This window comes from Tetrao urogallus (assembly GCF_951394365.1).
Source record: "Tetrao urogallus genome assembly, chromosome: 2".
Lineage (NCBI taxonomy): Eukaryota > Metazoa > Chordata > Aves > Galliformes > Phasianidae > Tetrao > Tetrao urogallus.
In genome coordinates, this window is record NC_136814.1 from 3,371,977 (window position 1) to 3,394,148 (window position 22,172).

The 22,172-nt window shown below is 52.1% G+C and overlaps 1 protein-coding gene across 1 annotated transcript; it reads left to right on the top strand.

Annotated features, from left to right (window-relative positions):
- Positions 1 to 53: 53 nt before the first annotated feature.
- On the top strand, positions 54 to 20,713 carry MERTK (MER proto-oncogene, tyrosine kinase; the record flags this gene model as incomplete). Its single annotated transcript, XM_079549930.1, has 19 exons — positions 54 to 144; positions 3,306 to 3,678; positions 3,928 to 4,028; positions 4,217 to 4,390; positions 6,155 to 6,241; positions 7,034 to 7,149; positions 10,223 to 10,406; positions 10,710 to 10,861; positions 13,672 to 13,825; positions 14,440 to 14,593; positions 15,940 to 16,025; positions 16,334 to 16,429; positions 16,725 to 16,805; positions 17,438 to 17,530; positions 17,607 to 17,725; positions 18,381 to 18,490; positions 18,837 to 18,996; positions 19,374 to 19,510; positions 20,257 to 20,713. 19 exons carry the CDS (start codon positions 54 to 56, stop codon positions 20,711 to 20,713), a joined length of 2,925 nt encoding a protein of 974 aa, XP_079406056.1.
- Positions 20,714 to 22,172: the final 1,459 nt, after the last annotated feature.

A 22,172-nucleotide genomic window follows, 5' to 3' on the forward strand; every position in this document is an offset into this window, starting at 1 on the left:
CCACGAACCGTGCAGCTCTGCGGAGCGGATCCGGTGCTCGGTGCGGGGCCGGGATGGGCGGCGTGCGCTGCGCGCTGCTCTGCGCTCTGCTCTGCGCTCTGCTCTGCGCGCTGCCCCCGCCGCGCTGCGGGGCCGCTGAATTCGGTGAGTCCGGGCCGGGGCTGCGGGCGGGAGCTGCGGGCAGCGGTATCTCCGTCGGCCCTCCCGGTGAGCGACGGGACCCCACTCTTTTTTTAGGGGAGGGAAGTGATTTGCCGTGCTGCATTTGCCGATGGGATGTGCCCCCGAGTTGTGCCGGCCGAGATGACTGCGTTCGTGGCACCGGCACGCTGTTTGTGGAGCTTGGGTTACCTGGAAAAATGCGATGCAAAGAGACGTGGTCTGGGGGCTCAAAAGCAAAGCGTGGCTGCCTCGTGTCCATCCGGCAGGGTCGGATGGTGGTGGGGTCGGTGGGAAGATGTGCTTCTCAGCTGGGATGGTAGTCAGATCGGTTTGTTTGGAGTTCACAGTGTGGGCTGAGGGAGCCTGCAGTACCGCAAACTCACCGCTGTTTTCGGATTCAAACTGCAGTCCTGGAATGTGTCACACAAAAGGTGTGTGAAGCCCAGGGTGCCTTCAAAAGCCAGGTGTGGCCTCAGGGCACATTCATCTCGGACAGCTCTGGTGGGCAGGATGGAGGCAGCAGTCCCAAGAGGTGCTCCCCATCCTTCCTCAGGTCAGGCTCTGTGCTGCATGACTGTGAGGATTCACTTCAACAGGTGCCCAGGCAGAAAGCAGTTGTCAGCAGGTGCGTTATTTCTGCTAATACAGGAGTACTGACATAAGGCATTCGGGAGCAGACCTGTGCATTTTCTAATGCTTTCTTTTACTGGGATCGCAGTAGGACAACTTATGACTCCCCCATGGGGCATGCAACTCCTCATTTATTTTCATCTATAATAAAGCATCGTGCCTCTTTCAGCAGGCAGACTTTCTGCTTAGGCTCCCTTCTCCAGGCTAGCAGCAGAGGAGGCATGCTGAGCATCATCACTGCTCTGCCACCTGCTTGCTTGCTTATCCTGGCCCTGGGGTCTGAGCTTTGCTAGCGCTGGAGTTTTGCTGCCAGTCCAGGTATGTTGAATGAGCAGCATCGTGCTTGCACATGGAATTTCTTCCTTGCCAGCTTATGCTGCTGCAGAGCAGCGGGCACCTTGCGGGTACCTGGGACACCCATGCACGTCCACTCCCAACTCTGGGGCTCTGGCTTTTGGGGCCAGCCTGAGTAAGCAGCCCCGACCACGGATGAGTCCTCAGGGACAGCCACACCCCAAACAGCTGGGGATGGAGGGGTGCTCGAAAGGGAGCTCTTCATTCAACAAATTCCTGTTGTCAGCATGAGTCAAAGAGGAAAATATTTCATTCCTGGGCCAGCAAATACCTCTTTCCACTTCATCAGCGCAGAAATTGAGGCTGAGATCCCCTTTGCTTTTCAAAGTTTGCCTCGAAGGGGAACGCAGAGGGAGAGCTGGTGATAGCCAGAAACTGAGCCGGCCCCGTGGGGACAGTGTGAGCAGTCCCAGTGCCACCATGCTGGCTGTGCCCCGCAGTGGGGCAGGATCATGGCTGCTCCCATCAGGCGCCTGCCTTTCCTTCATTCAGCCATCCTGCTGGGGTCAGTCCTGCTGGGAATGGAATGCCTCCAACCCGGCTAACCTCTGCCAGGAGAAGGGGAGGGGTTCTCTGTGTTGCTTGCTTGTTTGTTCCTTGCTTGTTTGCTTTCCTCCAGTCTTTTGGGGGTTATCTGGCCACTGCAGAGCCGCTCACCTGGCTGCTGTGAGTAAATCTCACTGCGTTTAGCTGCAGTCACGTGGAGGATTTTGTTTGTGTTGAGATGGTGGAGATTAGGAAGCGTGTTTAAGAAGCTTAGAGTCTTTTTTATTTTTGTTTTTTCCCCTGAAAGGGAAACCCATTGTTTTGTGTGTCAGTCAGGGAGAGCCTTTCTCTTCCCCATGTCCAGCTTTAAAACTCCTCTCGAGTTCCTGTCTAGAAGCACCATTTCTCAGGGGTTAAAAATAGCGAGCAACTTAGCAAAGGAGCACATCCAGCCTCAAAATTAGGCTGTGTTTCTTGGCTCTGTGCACAGAACGCCAGGCTTGTGCTCCATTTCTTACGATAGTGATGACGTATCTTTAAAAACCTGGAGTTGTTTGATGTTTCAGAACTCAGACCTGCCCCAAAACAAACACAGCTGAACTCGGGTTGAGCAAAAAGATCGTGTTTTCTGCTCACAGCGTTGCTTTTGCTTTTTTGTTTTTACACCGCGAATAGCTTTTTTGGAAGAGGGAAATTAATGGAGGTTTAACTCCTGTCTGGCACAGTGCCCTCACTTGCAGCAAGGGAGATTTACTGATGTGCTCGGGATTTCTGTATACCTCCAGAAGCTGAGAAATTGAAGTACCTATTTGCAGGGTATTCTCCAGATCTTCTCTCTTTGGAATATATGCTTTTCTTTCGGGGGAACGGCTGTCCATGGAGCTGCTCCTCGTCTTGTTTGTGGCTGTGTGGAATGCATGAGGAAGGAGGCGGAGGGCACAGCTCAGTGACTGTGTGTGTTAAGTGGCATGTAGGTGGGGGAAAGAAACCCACAGAGAGAGCTGGCAAAGTGTCTTCTGTTGGAAAAACGTCTGCAGAAGGGCAGTGTGGTGGGAGAACAAGGCTGCATAGCGGGCAGCTCCTACACACTGTCTGAAGGCAAGTCTCCATCAGTGCAGTTATTTCCCCCCAGCAGCTGGGTGAGGGCAGCTCCCAGCAGCAGCAGCCTGGCTGGCTCAGCCTGCCTTTTCCAGAGGGGCAGCCGCAAAGCTGGGTGGTTTTGTACCCAGAGCACTGTGCTTGCTGTGCGCTGCCCATCCCCTGTGCCCAGCTCACCCCACGCTGGGGACAGAGCTGCTTCAGGAGCAGAAAGCCTAAAACCAGCCCATGCAAATCCTCTGCGGGGACTCCTTCCCAGCTGGAAACGCCTGAGATGAGGCCCCTGAAAGGGGTTTTCTGAGTCCCAAATTCCTCCTGCCCGACTCCAGTCCCCAGGGCGTGATCCAGCACAAACAGCTCCCGCCTCTCCCCTGCCATGAGAAAAGCACAGTCCGGGACTTTCTGGTTTGCTTAAAGGTGCTTTTAGAGGTGCTGCTTGTACACGTTCAGTCCTGGGACAGCCCCCAGCTCCCTGGTTTCTCCCTGAAGCTCCTACATGAGGTGTCTTGGAGGCTTTGAATCTTTTGGGAAAGTTTCTGGGTGACAAGTGACAAACCCGAGGTCTCCTCTTGCAGGTGATGCTGGCGGACATGGAGGCCTGAGGTCCCTCTCTGCAGGAGCCCCGCTGGCAAGGCCTCTGTGGGCAAGGCATCACCGCCCCAAACGGGGCCTCACCAGTGGCCACTGGCCCCCCCAGGGCTCAAAGCCTTCCGCCACCTCCCTGGGACAGCTGAAATTTAACCCCACCGTGGGGCACGTTGTGATAAATGAGCTCAAGGATGTCACATTTAACTGCTCCATCAAAGTACCTCAGCTGCTGCTCCGGCCAGACTCCCCCAGCATTTCCCTGTGGAAGGATGGCAGGGAGCTGCACACTCTGGACCGCATCGCCACCAGCCACTTTGAGATCCCTGATGAAGAGGAGGTAGCCATGACCTCCACATTCAGGTAACCGGTGCTGTCCTTCTGCAGGAGGGGTGTCCCCAGCATGGCTCCTGGGGAGGGATGGCTGCCCTGCAGCCGACAGGAGTGAGCTCCCTAGCCCTCAAAGGCAGGCTTTGCACACACATCATCTGTTAGCCATGGGCTCTGGGCTTACTGATGCTGATTTCAACCCACCTCCCACCTATCTGTGTTCTGTGTGCAGGGCATCTCTCCCCATCACAGCCCTCACAACCTCACCCTTCTCTCTTGTAGCATCCGGGCTGCTCAGCGCTCAGATAACGGCTCCTATGTCTGCAAACTCAACATCTCTGGCACTGAGATTGCATCCGATCCCATCTTGGTACAGCTGGAAGGTGAGCTGGAGATGAGCAAGGCTAGAGGTGTCTGACAAGCTGCCATGTCTGCCACAGACATCCAGGGAGGCTGGATGGAAGGGATTGGTTGGCAAAGCCAAGCCTGAGCGAAACAGTGTGGGGTTGTTGTTGGAGAAGTGCTGCTGAGCTCTCTGAATCTTTTGTTTCTCTCCTTTGCATATGTGCAGGGCTCCCACACTTCATTCAACAGCCTGAGAAGCTGAATGTCACCAAGAACAGCCCCTTCAACCTCACGTGCCAAGCTGTGGGTCCGCCAGAGCCTGTGGAAATCTACTGGTTTCGTAACAATGTCCAACTCAACGTGAAGCCCTACATCTCCCCATCAGTTCTGACTGTGCCAGGTGAGCCCAGCGGGAACCTATTCCAGGGGAAGCAGACATGAGCATTTCTGTGAGTGCTGGGTGTCTTGGCTGCCCACAAGGCTTAGCTCATAAGGACTCACAACCCTGAATTTAGATTTGAGCCCTGCAGTGCATGCGGGGTGTGCTGCTGAGAGTAGCCCTACTGCTGTAGGTAACCTTGTTGCTGTTGGCCTCCAGCATGCTGCTGCTCTTGTGGGCTGATCCCCTCTTAGTGTTTCTGAAGGACCTGGAAATTGTCCCTGCTAAACATCTCCCTGCCAACCTGGTGAAGCATAGGGAGAAAAGTCCTCTGTGATACAAAACCCAGCGTAGTTATACTGTAGAGGCGAAAGAGAGGAAGGATTTCTTGATTTGCTCACGCAAAGGAGGCCACTAGCTAATTAACAGCCAAGCTGTAACTGACTTGTCTTGGCATCCAAAGGCAGACTTTAAAAGGCAGTGAAAGCCGGAAGAAGTGACTCATTCCTCTTGGAATGAATCCGGTTGGCCCAAGTTAGGTTGGGATTTTTTTGGACAGTTCCCTTTGGGTCCAGAAGCTGTGTCACACTGCCACAGGTGCCACTTGGGAAGGCCAGGACACTGCAGCGAGTCCTTCACGTTGCATTTCACTAAAATCAGAGAGGCATTTCATTAAAATCATTCCCAGTAAGGACGGTTTTAAGCTTCCAAGAAACAGGCTTTAGGTAAAGCACTGTGTGCTGATGCTGCTGGATTTGGCATCCAAACGTCTTCTATTCATCCGTAGGCTTGGGTTAGTTAGGTTCATTCTACTTGTACAACTACAGGAGGATGTTTTCCTTCCAGTGGAGAGGAAAAGGCTGTAAAAGCAAGGCTTGGACAGTACCCAAAAAGCACTGGGATGTGTTGATACAATACAACAGGCTGGTACATCGTTCCCTGTCCTCGTTTCCATCCAAGGATGGCCGCACCCTCCTTCTTTGCAGCCAACCTCCCAACCAACTGCTGCACATCCAGGTGGATGAGCTGCAAAGGCAGACAACTTTTGCTGCGCCTTCGTGCAGATCTCTGCAGTCTGCCAAGCTAAATTAAAAATGCTGGGGATGCTGCACACAGCTTCAACCACTCGGGGAAGGCAGCCAACAATGTGCTCCCAGGCACCTGTGCCACCATGTGCACAGCAGGGACAGCTCAGCACCTGTCTCAGGCAGACATGAGACAAAAGTTCTGGGTGCTGTTGCTCGCTGGTCAACTTGCAGAGGCCATGCTAACAGCCAGAGGAAACCAGCAGCACTCTGCATTTGGGTATTTCCAGCAGACCCCGAAAGAAGTCTTTCTTCATTATCAGCTGGGAGATTTGAGCAGTCTTTGGAAAGTAGTCATCTGATTCAAGCCATGGTGGTGGGCTCTTCTGCTTTCTGTCTTTCCCTTTTTGAAGACAAAACAAGTGCTTACTCAAGAGGTTGTGCAACGATGCCGTGGAAACACACAGTCCTGTCCTGTGCACTGGTGCTGGCTGCATGCACGTGCTCGTGGTGTGGAAGGTGGTGAGAAGCTCTGCACGGGTCACCCTTGGCCAGCCAGCTGCCAGCCAGAGGGACAAAAAGTGGTGGAAAAGAAGAGTTTTTTCTGTGTTGCTGGAGGAAAATAAGGCGACATTAAAACAAAGGAAGCCACAATCTTTTTTTTTTTTTTTTTTTTTTTGTGAGCAACAGGTGGAAAGTTGGTATGATTTGGGCATTTTGCAGAGGTGCAGCAAACAGATCCTTGGTTTTTCCCCTGCAGGTCTCAACGAAACAGCACTGTTCAGTTGTGAGGCTCACAACAGCAAAGGGCTGACCGCTTCCAACCCTGGGCGGGTCAACGTGAAAGGTAAGTGGGACCATGGTGTTACCTTTACTTGTTGAGTACATCTGTCCATCAGGAGCTGCCTGAACCTCCACACTTCCCAGCACTCGTTCAACACTAGCTGGTGGTGGTGTTTTTGGGACTTGCACATTTATTTTTTCCTGTTTGAAAATGATATTTAAAATCAAGCAGGTTGCAGGTAGTAGCACAGTCACCCAGAGCTGTTTGGTCGTTTGGAGCAAGCGTAGCTCCAGTGTTGCAGCCGTGGGAGGAAACACCAAAAAGCACATTTGAAAGCAGAACTGTCAGACCCAGAGTAGGTTTCCGAAAGGTTGTATCATTCTTTTCCTTCCTTCACAACCAGGGCAGCACTCAGAGTTTTCCATAGGAAATGGTGTTAATTCTTGACATTCCTAATGGGAACCACTCCGGTAATGCAAGGAATTAAGGTTCCCCAAAATGTCATTGCCTCTAAGCAATGCAGAGCGTTGTTTCAGCTCATAGAGTACTGTCAAAACAGAGATTTTCTACTTCCCTGCCAGTGGTCTAAAATATCTACAATGCACTGATACAGGATACTGCTGCAGCTCTAACCAGGACAGTTCCTGGGCTTCTTGCACAGTTGAAGCCTCAGGAGCTGCATGGGGGAAGCCAGCCAGGCCATGTCTGTGCTAAAGCCTAAACATACTGAGCTTGTACTAGGCATATGGGCTGCTGTGCCCCTACCAGTACAGTTCCACTGCATGCCCTGAGCTAGGTAGAGCTTCTCATCTCTCTCCAGCACAAGAGCTGACTGTGCTTGGCTTTGCCTTACAGGAATACCATCTGCACCAAAAACCGTGCATGTCCTGAAGAGAATGGCTCACAGCATTGTGATCTCCTGGGTGCCAGGCTTTGATGCGTTCTCTGCCTTGAACAGCTGCAGTGTGAAGGTAAGTTTGTGGCCCCTGCCTCTAAAACCTGGATGCTCAAAGGCAGGGAAAAATCAAAGTTCTTTGGCATGAACCACATGGACTTGACCAAGCTATTGGTTTGGGCAAAGTGAGCTGGATTTTCCCAGTAGTTTTGAAAGGGAAAGTGCAAAGTCAAGAAGTCAAACCTGAGTAGTACAGTCTCTAGGTGCTGGTAACCTGGCAGCTGGAGCACCACTATGGTGGACAACAGGCTTCAAAAGGAGCTGTGCTGGGCCTGGTGTGGTCTGCTCACAGAGTGTGGCTTTGCTCTGCCTGCTGCCAGGAGAAAGTTCGCTGAAAGGCTTCCTGCAGAGAAATTGAATGGGAAAAGGGCTGTGCTGGGTGGCACCACCCAGACAGCTGTTTGGGTGGGCAGAGGAAACAGGATGCAAATGCTGGTCCTCAGGTTGTGAGTCATGAGGGGGGAAGGTCATCTCATCTCACTTGAAATACATAGAATAGACAACTTAGGAGGGAAACAGGAACCTCCAAATTGAGGTTTAGATCTCTCAGTCGAGATAGTCAGGTTGTCAGGTCTCTTCGTAGAGAGATGCCCAGAGAGATGCTCTTTGGGAGGTTTCCTACATCCTGAATTGCTACTAGCACGTGCTTGTCCCCACTTTTACCTTCTGATCAAACACTTCCCAGATGTGGTCTTAGAGTTTGGAGATGGAGGCTCCTCTCAGCTCTCCACTCCTGACACCTTCTGAGTACTGGGCAGGAGCTGAGGGTCGTCAGTCTCCTGGACAAGCTAGTGAAGCCATCTTCATGGATTCATGGGGCCCTGCAAATAGCTTCTGCCTGCTGCCCTTCTTTGTCATTGCAGAGTCTCACTGTCCCATTGCTTGCTCTCTTCTGGATGCGTTTTTTGCAGTGGTTAATCTGTACCCTGGTTCAGGCAGTACACAGTCTGTCCTGGGATGAGGAGCAGCCACTGCCAGGAGAAATCCTACGCAGACTGAACTCAGCATATTGTGGCACCCAAGACTTCCGCATTTACAAACCCTCTCATTAGCCTTCATGTACTCATTAACCTTCGTGTACTCGTTAGCCTTCATGTCAGAGCAATCCTCCTTTGGCTCTTACACCGAAGGTCCCATCTCTCTCAGAGCATTAAAAATTAGGTGGCTTTAAGTAGATCGTGTGAACTCTCACTGGTAGGAAGTGAAAATGCTCAGAAGCCTGAGTGGCAGCGGTGACAGCAGAGCCCCAGCTCCCAGCTTGCTCCAGTGCCCTCCCATAACCCTCAGGCAGCTCCCACGAGTCAGCGCTGTGTTTGCGCCCATGGCTGAGCGAAAGGCTGTGCAGAGTGAAGAGCCAGAGGACAGACTGTTTCCTCCCTTTTCCTCCCAGCCTATTTCTATGTGACGTGTCGCCTGACCTCTCAGGAGACAGAGGATGTCGGAAGGCAGGTAAAAGTGAAAGGAGTTACCGAGGGGAAAGGTACCTGAGCTAATATTAGCGCCGTGTCCACCGCCGCATTCCGAATGGAGCTCAGGAAGTGGGGTGGAGAGCCAAGGAATTTCCTATGACTTCATGTTCATGGGCTGTCAGTAGGAAATAGCCTTTCAATTTGGAAAACAAGACATGATTTCTGGCAAAAACACAGCCGTGACTAAGCCTTTTTTCTCCTGTCTCCTTTGATAATCCTCTTGCTTGGGTAGCGTGGCCCATCAACCACATAGATCATTTTTGAGCATCCTGGTGCTTAAAGCAGGAGCTGTTCTTATCATATCTGGTGAGTTCAAGCTGTTAGTTTGTAAAAAACATGTTTTTAAAATAAACACCTTAGTCTGATAGACTCCAGAGGAAAAGTATGGGTTGTCTTCTGAATTATCCACACTGCTCATGCCAGTGTCTCTCATTCTCATTCTTCCCTCTTCTGCCCACCACCTAGTGAGAGACTGCTCTTGTGGGGCTTGCTGTGTTCCGAGAACTTTGCTGACATGCATGGAAAGCAAAACAGAAGAGGTGATGCTGAGCAAGCGCGTGGCTCTCACGCCTGATCAGAGCAGAAGCTCAATGTCCCAGCCCTGCATCTGGGGTCGGATCAGCCAGTTAGCACCACCAGCTGCAGTGGAAACAGGTCCTGGAATATGATGAGATGCTTTTCCCCAATGTGAGCAGTCATTCCAGCCTTTTAGGGAGTTTTTTCAGCCCTGATACACTGGAAAAAAAGTTTATCTTTGTCCAAAAATCATGACTTGCTCCTAATGCATTGAATTCATTCGTTCAGTTCAATGATCATAGAACCACAGAATGGCTTGGGTTGAAAGGCACCCAAAAGGCCACTCAGTCCCAATCCCCTGCCGTGGGCTGGCTGCCTTCCACCAGCTCAGGCTGCCCAGGGTGCCATCCAACCTGGCCTTGGGCACCTCCAGGGCTGGGGCGCCCACAGCTCTCTGGGCAACCTTCTCTGGGTAATGATGGAGTGTAATGAGGACTGTGATTGGTCCTTCTAGAGGGTTCATGAGAGGGTTCACTGTGCTAATACAGTGAGCTCCCTGATGGGGAGAGAGCCTCTAGATCTTTCCTGGCACAGATTGCATCTAGACCTTCATCCTTAATACTCCTGGCTGCCTGGTTCCCCATCGATTTGACTGATGCTCCCCTGGGGCTGTGTGCATTCTTGTCTCCCACAAAGTCTGATAAGTTCTGTGAATAATGATGTGCTGAATGAAAACAGACTTCATTTTGTTTGTTTGAGACTCACTGCCTGGTAATTTAATAGGGTGCTCCTTTTGCTTCCAGTTGCAAGAAATAGCAAAACATCCTTCCCTCCCTTTGCTTTCCACATTTTCACACATATCTGCCATGTCAAGCTGCATCTCTTTCTTCTCCACATGCGTTTGAGACCCAGCGCTGGGTTCTGAGGATGGCCTGCTGTCAGCTTTCTGCTTGGGAGGGATGAAGCCCTGGTGTTGTTTTGATGGAGGACAGAAAGGGAGGCAGGGCTCTGGATCCTGTTTACAGATGTCAAATCCTGCTGTGCCTCTCAGCCTGCAGGTTGTTGCTGACTAATCCCTGTTTCTGAACTGATTTTTCCATTAAGGTCAAGGAAGCCGTTCCGCGAAGCAATGTCTCATTTCTGCTCTTTAACACGTCGGTGCCTCCCCACGTGTATCACATCCAGCAGCTGTGGCCCATGGCACATTATAACATCAGTGTTTCTTGCAAGAATGAAGTCGGTTGGTCGGCATTTAGCCCCTGGATAACAGCCAGTACCACGGAAGGAGGTAGGAAATGAGTTGCTAGTGCTGAGAAAGGTTTCCCTGCTTAAGGCTCACTGCTGTGCTCTGTGCAGGACTGCCTGGATGAGTTGCTGCTTCAGAGAGATGGCTGTTTAGGGTTGGGATATTTTGATTGGAGAAGGGAAATGTACCCACATGCGATCCCCTGCTGGAAATATTAAAGGCGATTGGAAAGAGTGGATGCTGTCTGCTTGAGCTGCAGCTCATTTTCAGCCCACCTGCCACGTCCCTCCGGGATGCACACATCCACCTGCCTCCCCTCCCCTTATTTCTCTTTGACTCCTGCAGCTCCAACTAGCCAGCCGCTGAATGTCACAGTGTCACTCAACGAATCCAGCTCCTTCCTGGAAATCCGATGGGTGAAGCCACCCCTTGAGAGGACACAGGGGGAGCTGCAGGGATATCACATCTGGCACACGTGGCAGGACTCCAAGGGGCTGGTAAGTCACCAGGGGACTGGGGGAGAGTTTGATAGACAACCCATAGCACTGAGTTGTTATGCTCTGGGAGCGTGTTAGGGCAGGGGACCTGTCCACAGCACATGAAGTCATTTGGCACAGCCTTGCTTGCCTCCTCCAGGCCTTGGGACATCTTAGGTACTGGGCAAAACAGCATGAGAGATGGAGGATGGGATTCCATCCAAGTTCTGCTTGTGGCCAGGGAGCCTGAGGATAATTGCATGGATGTATCCAGCCGTCCCCTCTGCGCTGTGGTTTGGTCTTCCTCTGTCCCAGGCAAAAAGCACAGAGAGGCACTGGCGACCTAAACTCTGTGTGGAAAAAGTGACTCATGCTCTTTTTTTGTAAGATGCTGCATTTTCTGTTCTCCTTTTATGCTTCTGAAAAAGAGCATGTATAGATCCAGGCTGAATGAAGTCAAGGAAACAATATTATGGTCTTGTGACTAGCATGGAAAAAAAATGCTGACACATTTGTCATCTCTTAAGCAGTAAGTGAAAAACAGGCTGTGCCCTTAAGCTCTGGGAAACTTATTATTATTTCTTTAAATAAAATTCCCAAGTTAAATGCTTTCTGCTCAGGACCCTGGTCCATTACTGTTCTCATTCATGCTGGCTTTCAGGAGGCTGAAAATCCCACTAGTGGGGAATGAGATCAGATGGGAAGTAGGAAGCTCTGCTAGGCAGTTATCTTCCAGACAACCTTGGCTTTGCAGATCAAAAGGTGCTCGGTGCTGCTTTGTTTTATCAGCTTATGGGCTTTCTGAAGGGCAAAAATGCCTGTGAAGATGCTCAGAGGCAGCAAACCAAGGGCAGGGGCCAGCATTTGTTATCCTAAGGGCTGGGGATGGCAGTTGGCTGTGCCACATCCCTCACAGAGCATCCTTGGGCTGGCTGTGGAGCTGGGTGCCCTCGTGAGCTGCTTGCAGTCTGTCTGCTGGAGCTGACGGACAGACAGACCGAAGCACAGGAGCAATGTGATTGTTGCCATTTGCCAAAAATAAGTGGAAAAGCTTTTGTTTTCCAGGCATAAAGCCTCTGAATTTGGGCTCTGGAGAGGCTGAATGTTAAATGCTAGATATCCCCAGCTTCTTTTCTCCTTCCTGTGCTAGTGGCCCCACAGAGCGCAAGTGCTGCGAAGAATCCTGCCCTTCTCACATCAGGCTTCCCCCCAAATAACCATCAGTTTGAAAGTCCTGGCACCAGAACTGCGGTGGGATTGTGGATTTCTGTGTCAGCAGGGCCACCTGCAGGCCTCTTTTTCTCCACAATCAGTTAAAAAAAAAAAACAAACAATTTTTAAAGCTTCAAAAAGTTCTGGTTTTATTTTTAAACCAGCGATTCTTGTTTGACTCAGGGCTGCAGGAGTTGAGACACGAAGGAATTCCTCAGCTACCACAAGACTCATAAAAATCATTAAATTTGGCAATTCTGTCCTGACAGAAGGGCTGTCTGCTTTGAAAATGTTCTCATACTCTCCACGAGCCGTTTGATATCTGTTCGGCTCTGTCCTCAAGTGACACAGCAGGGCTGTGGGAGATGTTAAAGGATCCCAGCGCAGTTTTAGGCTGGCGGTGGGAAAATGACCTCGTGTGCATTTCCACTGACGGGTGCCATGAAAGCAAAGTGGTTGGAAAAGAGATGTTCCTCAGGGCAGTGCCTTCTGCTAGTGCCTGTGGAGCTCTGCCTGCTGCTTGTCTGTGTTTCACATCAATTTCGGTGGCCTTTTTGTGAACAGAAATCAGTTCTGATTTCCTCCTTGCCCACCCGGCTGCCATTTTCGCTTCAAGTTGAGAGCAGCAGCACAGAGCCAGGCTCTGCCTCTTCCAGCAGCCTGCCAGATGTTTTGCACATCACAGGGCAGTTGCTTTGCAGCTGGCAGCCAGCGAGGAGCAGCAGCAGGCACTTTCTCAGCTGCTTGGCTGAGTCACAAGAAGATCAGGAAACAACAGGGAATTTGCAAGAAAAGATCACTTGTGTTTTTATCAAGGAAAAAAAAAAAACCAAACTTTGCCATGAAACACATTGACATCTCTAATGTCACCGGGCAAGGAAACACACTTTTCAAGCTGGAAATATGGTTAGCATAAAACCGGAAGATATCTGTCCTAAGACTTACTCTCTGTGGCCGGGCACTGGAAGGATGAAGCTGAGAGCACTGCAGTAGAAAGGCAGAAGGGCTGTGCCATGAGAGGGAGTGGTGGTGGCTCAGGGGCTCGTGGGACTGCCTGGCACAAGGCTCACAGAGCTCGGGTGGCACCACGGGGCCATGGCCACCTGCCAGGCACAGAACAGAGCCCGTGCTGTCCCTGGGTGCGTCACATCCCCACGCTGTGTGGGACAGAGCTGCAGCATTGCTGTGGCCCTTGTGCCAGCTCCTGGCAATCGGGAGCACAGCCTGAGGCAGGGGCAGTGTTACTCACGCTGGAGAAGTGCAGGCTGATGTTTAGAACACCTTTGTGGCCGTGGAATGGGGCTGATGGCTGTAGAAGTGAGAGGAGAAAGGTGTTTCAGACCCTGGTGTGTGCAGTGCCTTTCCTCCTCCCTTGCAGGATGGCTTTCTTGCCTCTTTTCTGGCTCTGCTGCTTCAGTTGATAAGCAAAGACTGAAACGGGAAACAATGCTCAGCTCCTTTTCAGGGCTATTATTCTCCATAAATAGCTTGCTGCTCCTGCTGTATTTCCTCTGGGCTTCCAGCAGCAAAGCCATGCAATTGTATAATGAATTCAGCAAACCTCTGGCTTTCACTGTTGCTGTCAGCCCCATCCCATGCCTGTCTTCTCTTGTCTCCAGCAGAACGTCTCCTCGGAAGCCCAGCATAATGCCACCATGGCCATCCTGCCTCTGGTGGCCACCAATGCCACCTGCTCAGTGCGTGTGGCTGCTGTCACCAAGGGAGGCGTGGGGCCCTTCAGCAGCCCGGTGGAGGTCTTTGTTCCTGCCAGTGGTAAGGAGATTCCTGTCTCTGTGGGTGGGAGATGCTGTGGAAGCTCACAGTGTACGCTTTCCTTGACCGGTGGTTTGCACAGATCTGGTCAGAGTTCCCTGCTACCATCATCACATTCTGTCAATGCCAGATGCTGTCCCCATTGGCCAGGCTATCTGAATGCAGCACCAGGAAATTCATAGAGTTATTAAGGTTGGAAAAGACCTCTAAGATCATTTAGGCCATCCACCAAGCCACCCCCACTGTGCCCATTGTCCTACAGTGCCACAACTCCGCAGTTCTTGAACACCTCCAGGTGACCCCACCGCTCCCTGGGCAGCTGTGTCAGTGCAGAATCACTTCTGGAGAAGGAATTGTTCCTAGCAGCCAACCCGAACCTCCCCTGGCACAACGTGAGGCCATCCCCTCTCGTCCTATGGCCGTTCCCTGTGAGCAGAGGCCGACCCCGCCTCACACAGCCTCCTTTCGGGTCGTTGCAGAGCCACGAGGTCTGCCCTGAGCCTCCTCTTCACCAGGCTGAATAGGGATTGGTTTCTAAGCCACTGGGATATCCTCCTCTGCTCTCCATGGGCTGATTCTCTTTCACCAGCTCTGCTAACATGATGTTTCTTTAGGGTTAATAACCTCAGCTCCCTCTTCAACGCCGGCATCTGGGAACACGGACTCCTTTGTAGTAGCACTGGGCTTCATCTGTGGTACGGTTGCTGTTGGGCTGATCCTCTGCTTGTCTGTAGTCATCCAGAAAAGATGCATGGAAACAAAGTATGGGTAAGCCAAAGGGAGAGCAGCCGATGGTGGTGCTCTGAGCTGGGCAGGTGGCAGGTGTGGGGGGAAGGACAGGCAGGGGAGCTTTTTGCCAGCTCTGGATCCAGGGAGAAGGCTTCTGCCTCTTTCAGCATTGTCATTTCCCATTTTTATTGCAGTGAGAGGCACAGGGGAACTAAGTGTGATTTTACCACAGCAACAGTACTTCCCCTTCCTTTCTTAGCTCAGCAGTGCACCTTTTACTTAATTATTCCTATTTTTAAAGGGAAGTAAACTCAGGCAATTCAGTATGGGAGGTGACCTTGGCATTTTGACGCAGTGGAGAGAGAACAAAGATGTATGATATCCTGTGTCCTGGGGCCTGGAGAAACCCCTCCTGCCTAGCCACACACCAAACCTGTCTTGGCCCAAGGGCTGAGTGCAGCATCAGTGTCGGCAGGGCAGAGACCACTGGACCACACTTAGTGACATTTTTAGTAGCATGGACAAAGGGCTGTTATCTCCTACAGCAAGCCAGCGCTGCTCACTCACCCTTGTGACTTTCTGAGTGGCATTTAAGTGCCCTGTCCTATTATTTGTGCTAAATAATTGTGGCGTTACCAGCTTGTCTTATGAGTGGCATCATTGGATGCCCGCTGCCGAATGGGAAAATGATATAATCCACTCCTTTGGAAATGCATCACTTCAGTAAGGGAGTTTATTGAGCTGGCAGTGAATGACGTCTGCTTTGGTCCCCCACGGCATCACCTCAATCCCAGTCTGAAAAACGGGTCTGTAAGAATCTCTAACTGATGTAACATTATGGGGATCTCCGTGTCCCTGCAGTTTTTGTTTCCCTGAGCTGGGCCTCTGCCCTGCTCCACAGGGGCAGCACAGCATCTCCCAGCAGCATGCCCACCATCATTCTGGGGCTGTGATGTACGCCTCCCATGACTTCTTTTTGGCTAAAGGATTGTGGTGACTAAAGGAGCTACGTGCTGATGTGGAGCATTGATACGCTCAAGCTGCACATCGTGCAGAGGAGGTCGCTGTAGGAAGTGGGTAGTATTGCTACCAGCCCAGACTGCTGTGAGACTAGGAAATGAGTATCCCATTTCCTCCCCAGAATACCTCTGTGACTCACTCCTTTGTAGATCAGCCTTGTTTATCAAGTAGATGTTTTGATCAGACGTTGTAGGCAATGGCAATGATCCAGTGGGAGGGAAATGAAAAGGATCAGACCGAATGTGCATTTCCTCCTTTGCTGCTGATCTCATGGGTAGCTCTGTGGTCACCCGTGCCTGCAGCTGTGGTTCTCTGAGCAGAGGGAAAACAGCTGAAGTGACCTCGCACACTTTCTATCCCACCAGGAATGCCTTCAGCAGAAATGATTCAGAGCTGGTGGTGAACTACACAGCCAAGAAGTCCTACTGCCGGAGAGCCATCGAACTGACATGTGAGTGCTCTTCTCATCCCTCTGCAACGAGGTGACAGGATAGCAACAGGGCAAGCCATGGGCCCGATTCTTCCAGTTCTTCACATGTCTGCCAAGCTGGGTTTCCTCACCTGGTTGCCTGTGAAATTCTAAGGCTCTGTCTCTAGCTGGATGGCCCACGGGCATTAAGGGAAGCTCAGATGCTACGAAACTATGGAACCTTGCCTCTCGGTCAGCTCTCTCTGTACCATGCCACACCCTGATGCTGTAAATGGTAGGCCTGCAACTGAAGTCTTCTGGGTCTGAACTCCTCTTCCCCTCTCTTGCAGTGGGTAGCCTGGGTGTCAGCAGCGAGCTCCAGCAGAAGCTGCAGGATGTCGTCATTGACAGAAATGCCCTCAGCCTGGGGAAAGTCCTGGGAGAGGGTGAGTGATGGTGCTGCAGGGGCTGGGGGTGGGTATGTGGCTGGACTGATGGAGCAGGGACTGCTGCTGATGTTCACATCATCACTTGGCCCCTGGATGGCAGAGCGTCAGGCTGGGAATTTGGACCCCTACATTCATGTCTTTGTCCTGCCACGAGGACGCAAGCATCCCCCTCTGCCTTTTGGAGACAAGGTCTCTGTCTTAGAGCACTTCAGATCTTTGAGAAGACAGCGATGTCTCGACAGGCAGTCTGTAGAGGCGTGGGTAAAGTGCTTGCTTCTTTCCCATGGCGCAGGGGAGTTCGGGTCAGTGATGGAGGGGCGTCTCAGCCAGCCAGAAGGCACCCCACAGAAGGTGGCTGTCAAGACCATGAAGTGTAAGTAACCCTGGCCTTGCAGAACCTGCTGCTGTTTGGCACAGCAGGTACTGGCGCTCCCTAAACCCCTCTCTGGGGCTCTCTCTATATCCTGGAACCGTTCTGTAGGGATGCTGGTCTCTGCCACTGCTGCTGGTCCTAGCCAGAGAGATGCAGCTGTGGCAGGAGATCTGCTGAGCAGATGCTGGGCAGTAGAAGGGAAAGCGTGGTGGATATGGGGAAAGGTGTGTGGGTTGTCTCGTGCCTTTTTCCAAATGGTGACCAAAGCCCTGCTGGGAAGGGCACTCCTCTTACAGCCAGTTTTGTCTTGAGGAACTGAGAAATGACAGGGCTTGTCTCTGGCCAGATTAGAGACCCCAGGCTTTTTGAGGACGCTCATATCTAATCCTATGTGCTGTGGCCTCTGTCCAGCTTGACCATTGCTTACTGCATGAGTGGGGTGGGACTCTTCTCTGTTTCCACATGGTGCATAACCCAATGCTGTGCAAACCTCTGGTGTGATGTCTCTGTCATATTGGTGGTCCCTTACCCTTTGCTGCACAAGAACTCTGCTGTAAAGAGATGTGGCAGCAGTGATTAAAGTGTTAAAGCTCTCAAGGTCTTAAATTTCCTGTTTTTCCTTTGCTTCCCAGTGGATAACTTTTCCCATAGAGAGATAGAAGAGTTCCTCAGTGAAGCAGCGTGCATGAAGGACTTTGACCACCCCAATGTCATCAAGCTCCTAGGTATGGGGTCCCCAGGTTGGGCTGGGAGTGGGACCATACTCAAGTCCCATGTGTGAGCTGTGTCCATGTGTTCCAGGCGTGTGCATCGAGCTGAGCTCTCAGCAGATCCCCAAGCCCATGGTGGTTCTCCCCTTCATGAAATACGGTGACCTGCACAGCTTCCTGCTTCGCTCCCGGCTGGAGATGGCCCCCCAGGTAACGAAGGCGGGCAGCAAAGGGTCCTGTGCCTGCAAAGAGCAAGGGGTGACTGTACCTCTTTTAGGGACACCGGGCAAAACCTGCCTTTGGTTTTGGGGAACTGCAGGAGGACTTGGTTGTAGTCCTGCCGCCTGCTTTGTTGGTGCTGGCAGTGGGATCTGGCTCTACACAAGCCTGTGGGATTCGTGCCTTCCTGAGTCACGGTCACCTTGCTCCACACCACGACACACAGCCCTTTCCTACAGAGCTACTTTCTAGCCTGTAATATGTGATGTTAAGGCAGCCGGTGGGAACAGCCACAAGGAAACAATATCTAGTTGAAGGCTGCATTCAGAAGTTGTGAAAGGAGGAAGCAGAGGTGCAAAGGGTATGCAAGATGTCTGGTTTGCCAGGATGGGCTGTTCTGGCCTGCGTTACAGCCTGGCAGACAGCGCTTGGTTTTGTTTCTGAAACAGCTGTCCCAGCATCTGCAGCTTCTGCAGGTTTCTGATTCAATAAATCTCATGGTCTGAGGCTGTCACCCTTGGTGGCCACTGCTGTGGGCTCCTTGTGCTCTCTGAGACTAACTCAGAGCTGGCCTGAGCAGGTCTGGTCAGACCAAACGTGCCTCCCAAAGCACTCAGACCCTCTGACCCACATCCTCCCTCCTCAGTTTGTGCCCCTGCAGACTCTGGTGAAGTTCATGGTGGATATTGCCCTGGGGATGGAGTACCTGAGCAGTCGGCAGTTTCTTCACAGGGATTTGGCGGCTCGGAACTGCATGTGAGTTTGCTTTCCTTCTGTTTTGGCCTGGTAAGGTGAAAAGTAGTGGAAGTCCCATGGCTTTATAGTGCTAGGAATGAGTACAGAGTGGGTTTCCTTAAGTAAAACCTCCCTTGGAGTCTCCTGGGGAGACACAGCGAGGAGACCAATCTCAGAACTAGAGTCCAGAATTTGGCACGTCTAACTTTTCTTTCTTATCATTTCTTGAGCTGTGGAAAGAAGAGGCAGTCGCACACAGTGTTTCAAGAGCCAGCCTGATGAAGGCGTGATCACCAGTCATTACGCATCTGTCAGGAAAGCAGGCTTTGCCTCCCCAGGGCTCTCTGACCACGTTTGTACCTGGCAGGTTACGGGACGACATGACGGTGTGCGTGGCAGACTTTGGGTTGTCCAAGAAGATCTACAGCGGCGATTACTATCGTCAGGGCCGAATAGCAAAAATGCCAGTGAAGTGGATTGCGATAGAGTCCCTGGCTGACCGTGTCTACACCACCAAGAGTGATGTGGTAGGTACACATGGCTGGGCAGCCAGGAAGCAGGAGCCAAGAGCAAGAAAGTGATCCCTGAGTCGAGTCCTCCGCAGCTGTGGCACTTTGTAGGGGTTGTTCTTGTACCTTGCAAGTGCAAAAGCCAGTCAGTAACAGGCCATGCTGACCTTTTGTTGCCTGCCCAGCATCCTGGAATAAGTTTACTGAGTGGGCTGCTTGCCTGTCGTATGGCATTTCTTATCATTTCCAATTTTGGGGAAGGCAGGACTGAAGATACAACTATTAGCATTGTGCGAGAGCCCAGTGGATGCTAGGAAGTGACCTTTCCCCATGAAAAGACTCATTCATTCCTCCTGGAAATGTCCTTGCAGCACACTTTCCCTTTGTTATCACAGTGGGCATTTGGCGTTACCATGTGGGAGATAGCCACCAGAGGGATGACTCCGTACCCAGGGGTGCAGAACCACGAGATTTATGAGTATCTATTCCACGGGCAGCGGCTCAAAAAGCCTGAGAACTGCTTAGATGAACTGTGAGTATTACACCACTATGCCCAGGCTGCAAAAAACCTCCTATGTCCCCGCTCCAACTGTCCCCAGACACTGAATTCAAATAAAAATATCAAAGACAGAACCTTTTTTCCTTGTAGGGTTGACAGGCAGGGAGCTCACACACACAGGTTGGCTCTGAGAAGAGAGCTGGCCAGAATAGTGGTGTGGGTGAAATTTTAAGTGAGCATGTCTCATATAAAAAAAGAAAAACAGCTCCAAATCTTTAATGTTCTGTTAATCTCATGAGTTTTAATATGAGCCAGAGTATGACCCAGCATCTTCTTAACTCCAGGCAAGGTGTCACACAGAAATCTCCAAAAATATCCCCACAGAAGGCAGTGTGTTGGTGGGGTTCACGCCAAAGGCTGATGATGGGCTGCCTGCAGCAGGCGGCATGGGGTGGGTGAGAAGTGCCAGAGGCCACCTTGCTGGGTCCTGCAGAGGTGGCAGCAGTGCCCTCTGCAGTTTGTGGTGAAGGAGTCAAAGTTTTTGTTGTTGTTATTTCATTTTAAAGACTGTTTTGCCATGAAGGTCTTGCCTAGGGAGGGGGCTGCACTCCTTTCTCTACAAAACAGCTAAAGTGGGGGAGCGGGTTTTGCTTTGTTTTAATGCAAAGTGACTCGGGACTCACCCAGTTTCCAAGCAGGGAATCAGAGCACGTACATCTCCAAGCCCAACACTCGGCAACATCCTCCACGACAGCTGCATTTCCCCTCCTCATTCCCAGGTACGATATCATGTCCTCCTGCTGGAGGGCTGAACCTGCTGACCGACCCACGTTCTCGCAGCTGAAAGTTCATCTGGAGAAGCTTTTGGAAAGCCTTCCTGCCCTGAGGGGATCCGGGGACATCATCTACGTCAACACCAGCCTGCCAGAGGAGAGCCCCGACTCCACCCAGGATTCGGGCTTCCCCCAAGCGGACTCTGACTTGGACACCGGGGACATTGCTGAGCCCTGCTGCTCCCACACGAAGGCAGCGCTGGTGGCAGTGGATATCCACGACGGGGGCTCGAGGTACGTCCTTGAGAGCGAGGGCAGCCCCACGGAGGAGGCTTACGTCCCACTGCTGCCCCACGAGGGCTCGGCGTGGACCGAGGCCAGCACCTTGCCTGTTGGCAGCTCGCTTGCAGCTCAGCTGCCCTGTGCTGATGGCTGCCTGGAGGACTCTGAAGTGCTGCTGTGAACGGAGCCTGCGCGAAGCAGGGTGTGAATCGGGACAGAGAGATTTTATTTTAATAAACAGTCTTATTTCTTCTTGCATTATTTTCATAAGGGAGTCCGGCCCTTCCTGGAGGAGACCACAAGGTGGTTAAATGCTCTAAGGATGTTTGATGTACTGGGAGGCTTTGAGTCCTGGCTCACAGAGCAGCCCATGTCCCCCTGAGGGTAACGGCTATGGCAGGGGTGGGCAGTGTGGAGATCTGGGGTAAATGGTGCTGCTCACACAGGGTTGCCTTCCTGCAGCCCAGACTGTGCTGGCACCAGAAAAGGTGGGATTTCTTTTTTTATTTTTTTTACCTTTTTGAGCATTTTCAGTCGCTTTTTCAACAAGCAGTACTGAAGATGGTCAGGGCTGATACACAGCCGTATTTCACACAGCCATACGTCCCTGCTGAAAACCACCAAGCAGAACCCAAATGACAGCACCAGGACCTTTGCCATCTCCTATCCAAACAGTGGGTTTTGGTTTGTCCCCAGCGCATCTCCACACACTGATCATCCTGCCTACCTGTGTGCAAAGAAATGCATTGCTCCTGTTGATGGCATTACGGGAGACTGGATGGGGGAGGCCTAGGAGCAATGGAGCCACACTTGGCCTATCTGTACGGCTGCTCTGGGGCTTGTATTTTCTCTGTTTTGGGGGGATTTCTGCTCTTTCCATCTCACAGGCTGATTTAGAGCACCCCACTGCGGGCTGGGAAGACATCCCTCAAAACTCTGCCCTAGGAGATCTCCCCAGCCCTGCCAGTACCCAGACCCAGCTCTCATTACTGCGCCATGCCCAGCAGATGGTGCAGGGACCCCACATACTGCACGGTGTTCATTGCACCCCACAGTGTGTGGCTGTGGGAAGGGGACACGGGCTCGGGGAGGAGGCTGCACACGGCCCAGGAGTGGCATTTTTGCAACCCACAAACATTTGCTCTGCATGGGAATCCTATGGGCTGGTAACGTGGGCTTCGTTGAAGGTGGGGTGCAGCTGTGGATGTCGGCTGAAATGCAGGTAGCTAGAGATAAGGGGAAATAAGGTGAAATAGCTGACAGCGTGATGAACCAAAGGCAACCCCCCTCCTTATAGGGCAGGCCTTGAGGTAGCTGCAGACAGAAGGGCTCCACGCAGCCGGCATTTGGGATGACGGTGACCACAGCCGGGGCTCCGGGAGGAGGACGCAGGCTGCCCCACGCGAGCCCCGAGCTCCGCTCCCCAGGGCGAGCTCCTCCATCCGCTGCCCTCGTCCTGCTTCGCAGGGTGCGAGCAGCGCCCGGCACCCGCCGTGCCGTTCGCCAGGGCTCGGCTTCCCCGGCCGCGGTGCGCAGGGCGGCGTGGGAGGGATAACTCATCCCAGCCAGGAGGCAGAGGTGCCGGGCGGAGGGAGCTCACCGCCTTCCTCCCGCCAAGAGCCCTGCTCGACCGCGGGACC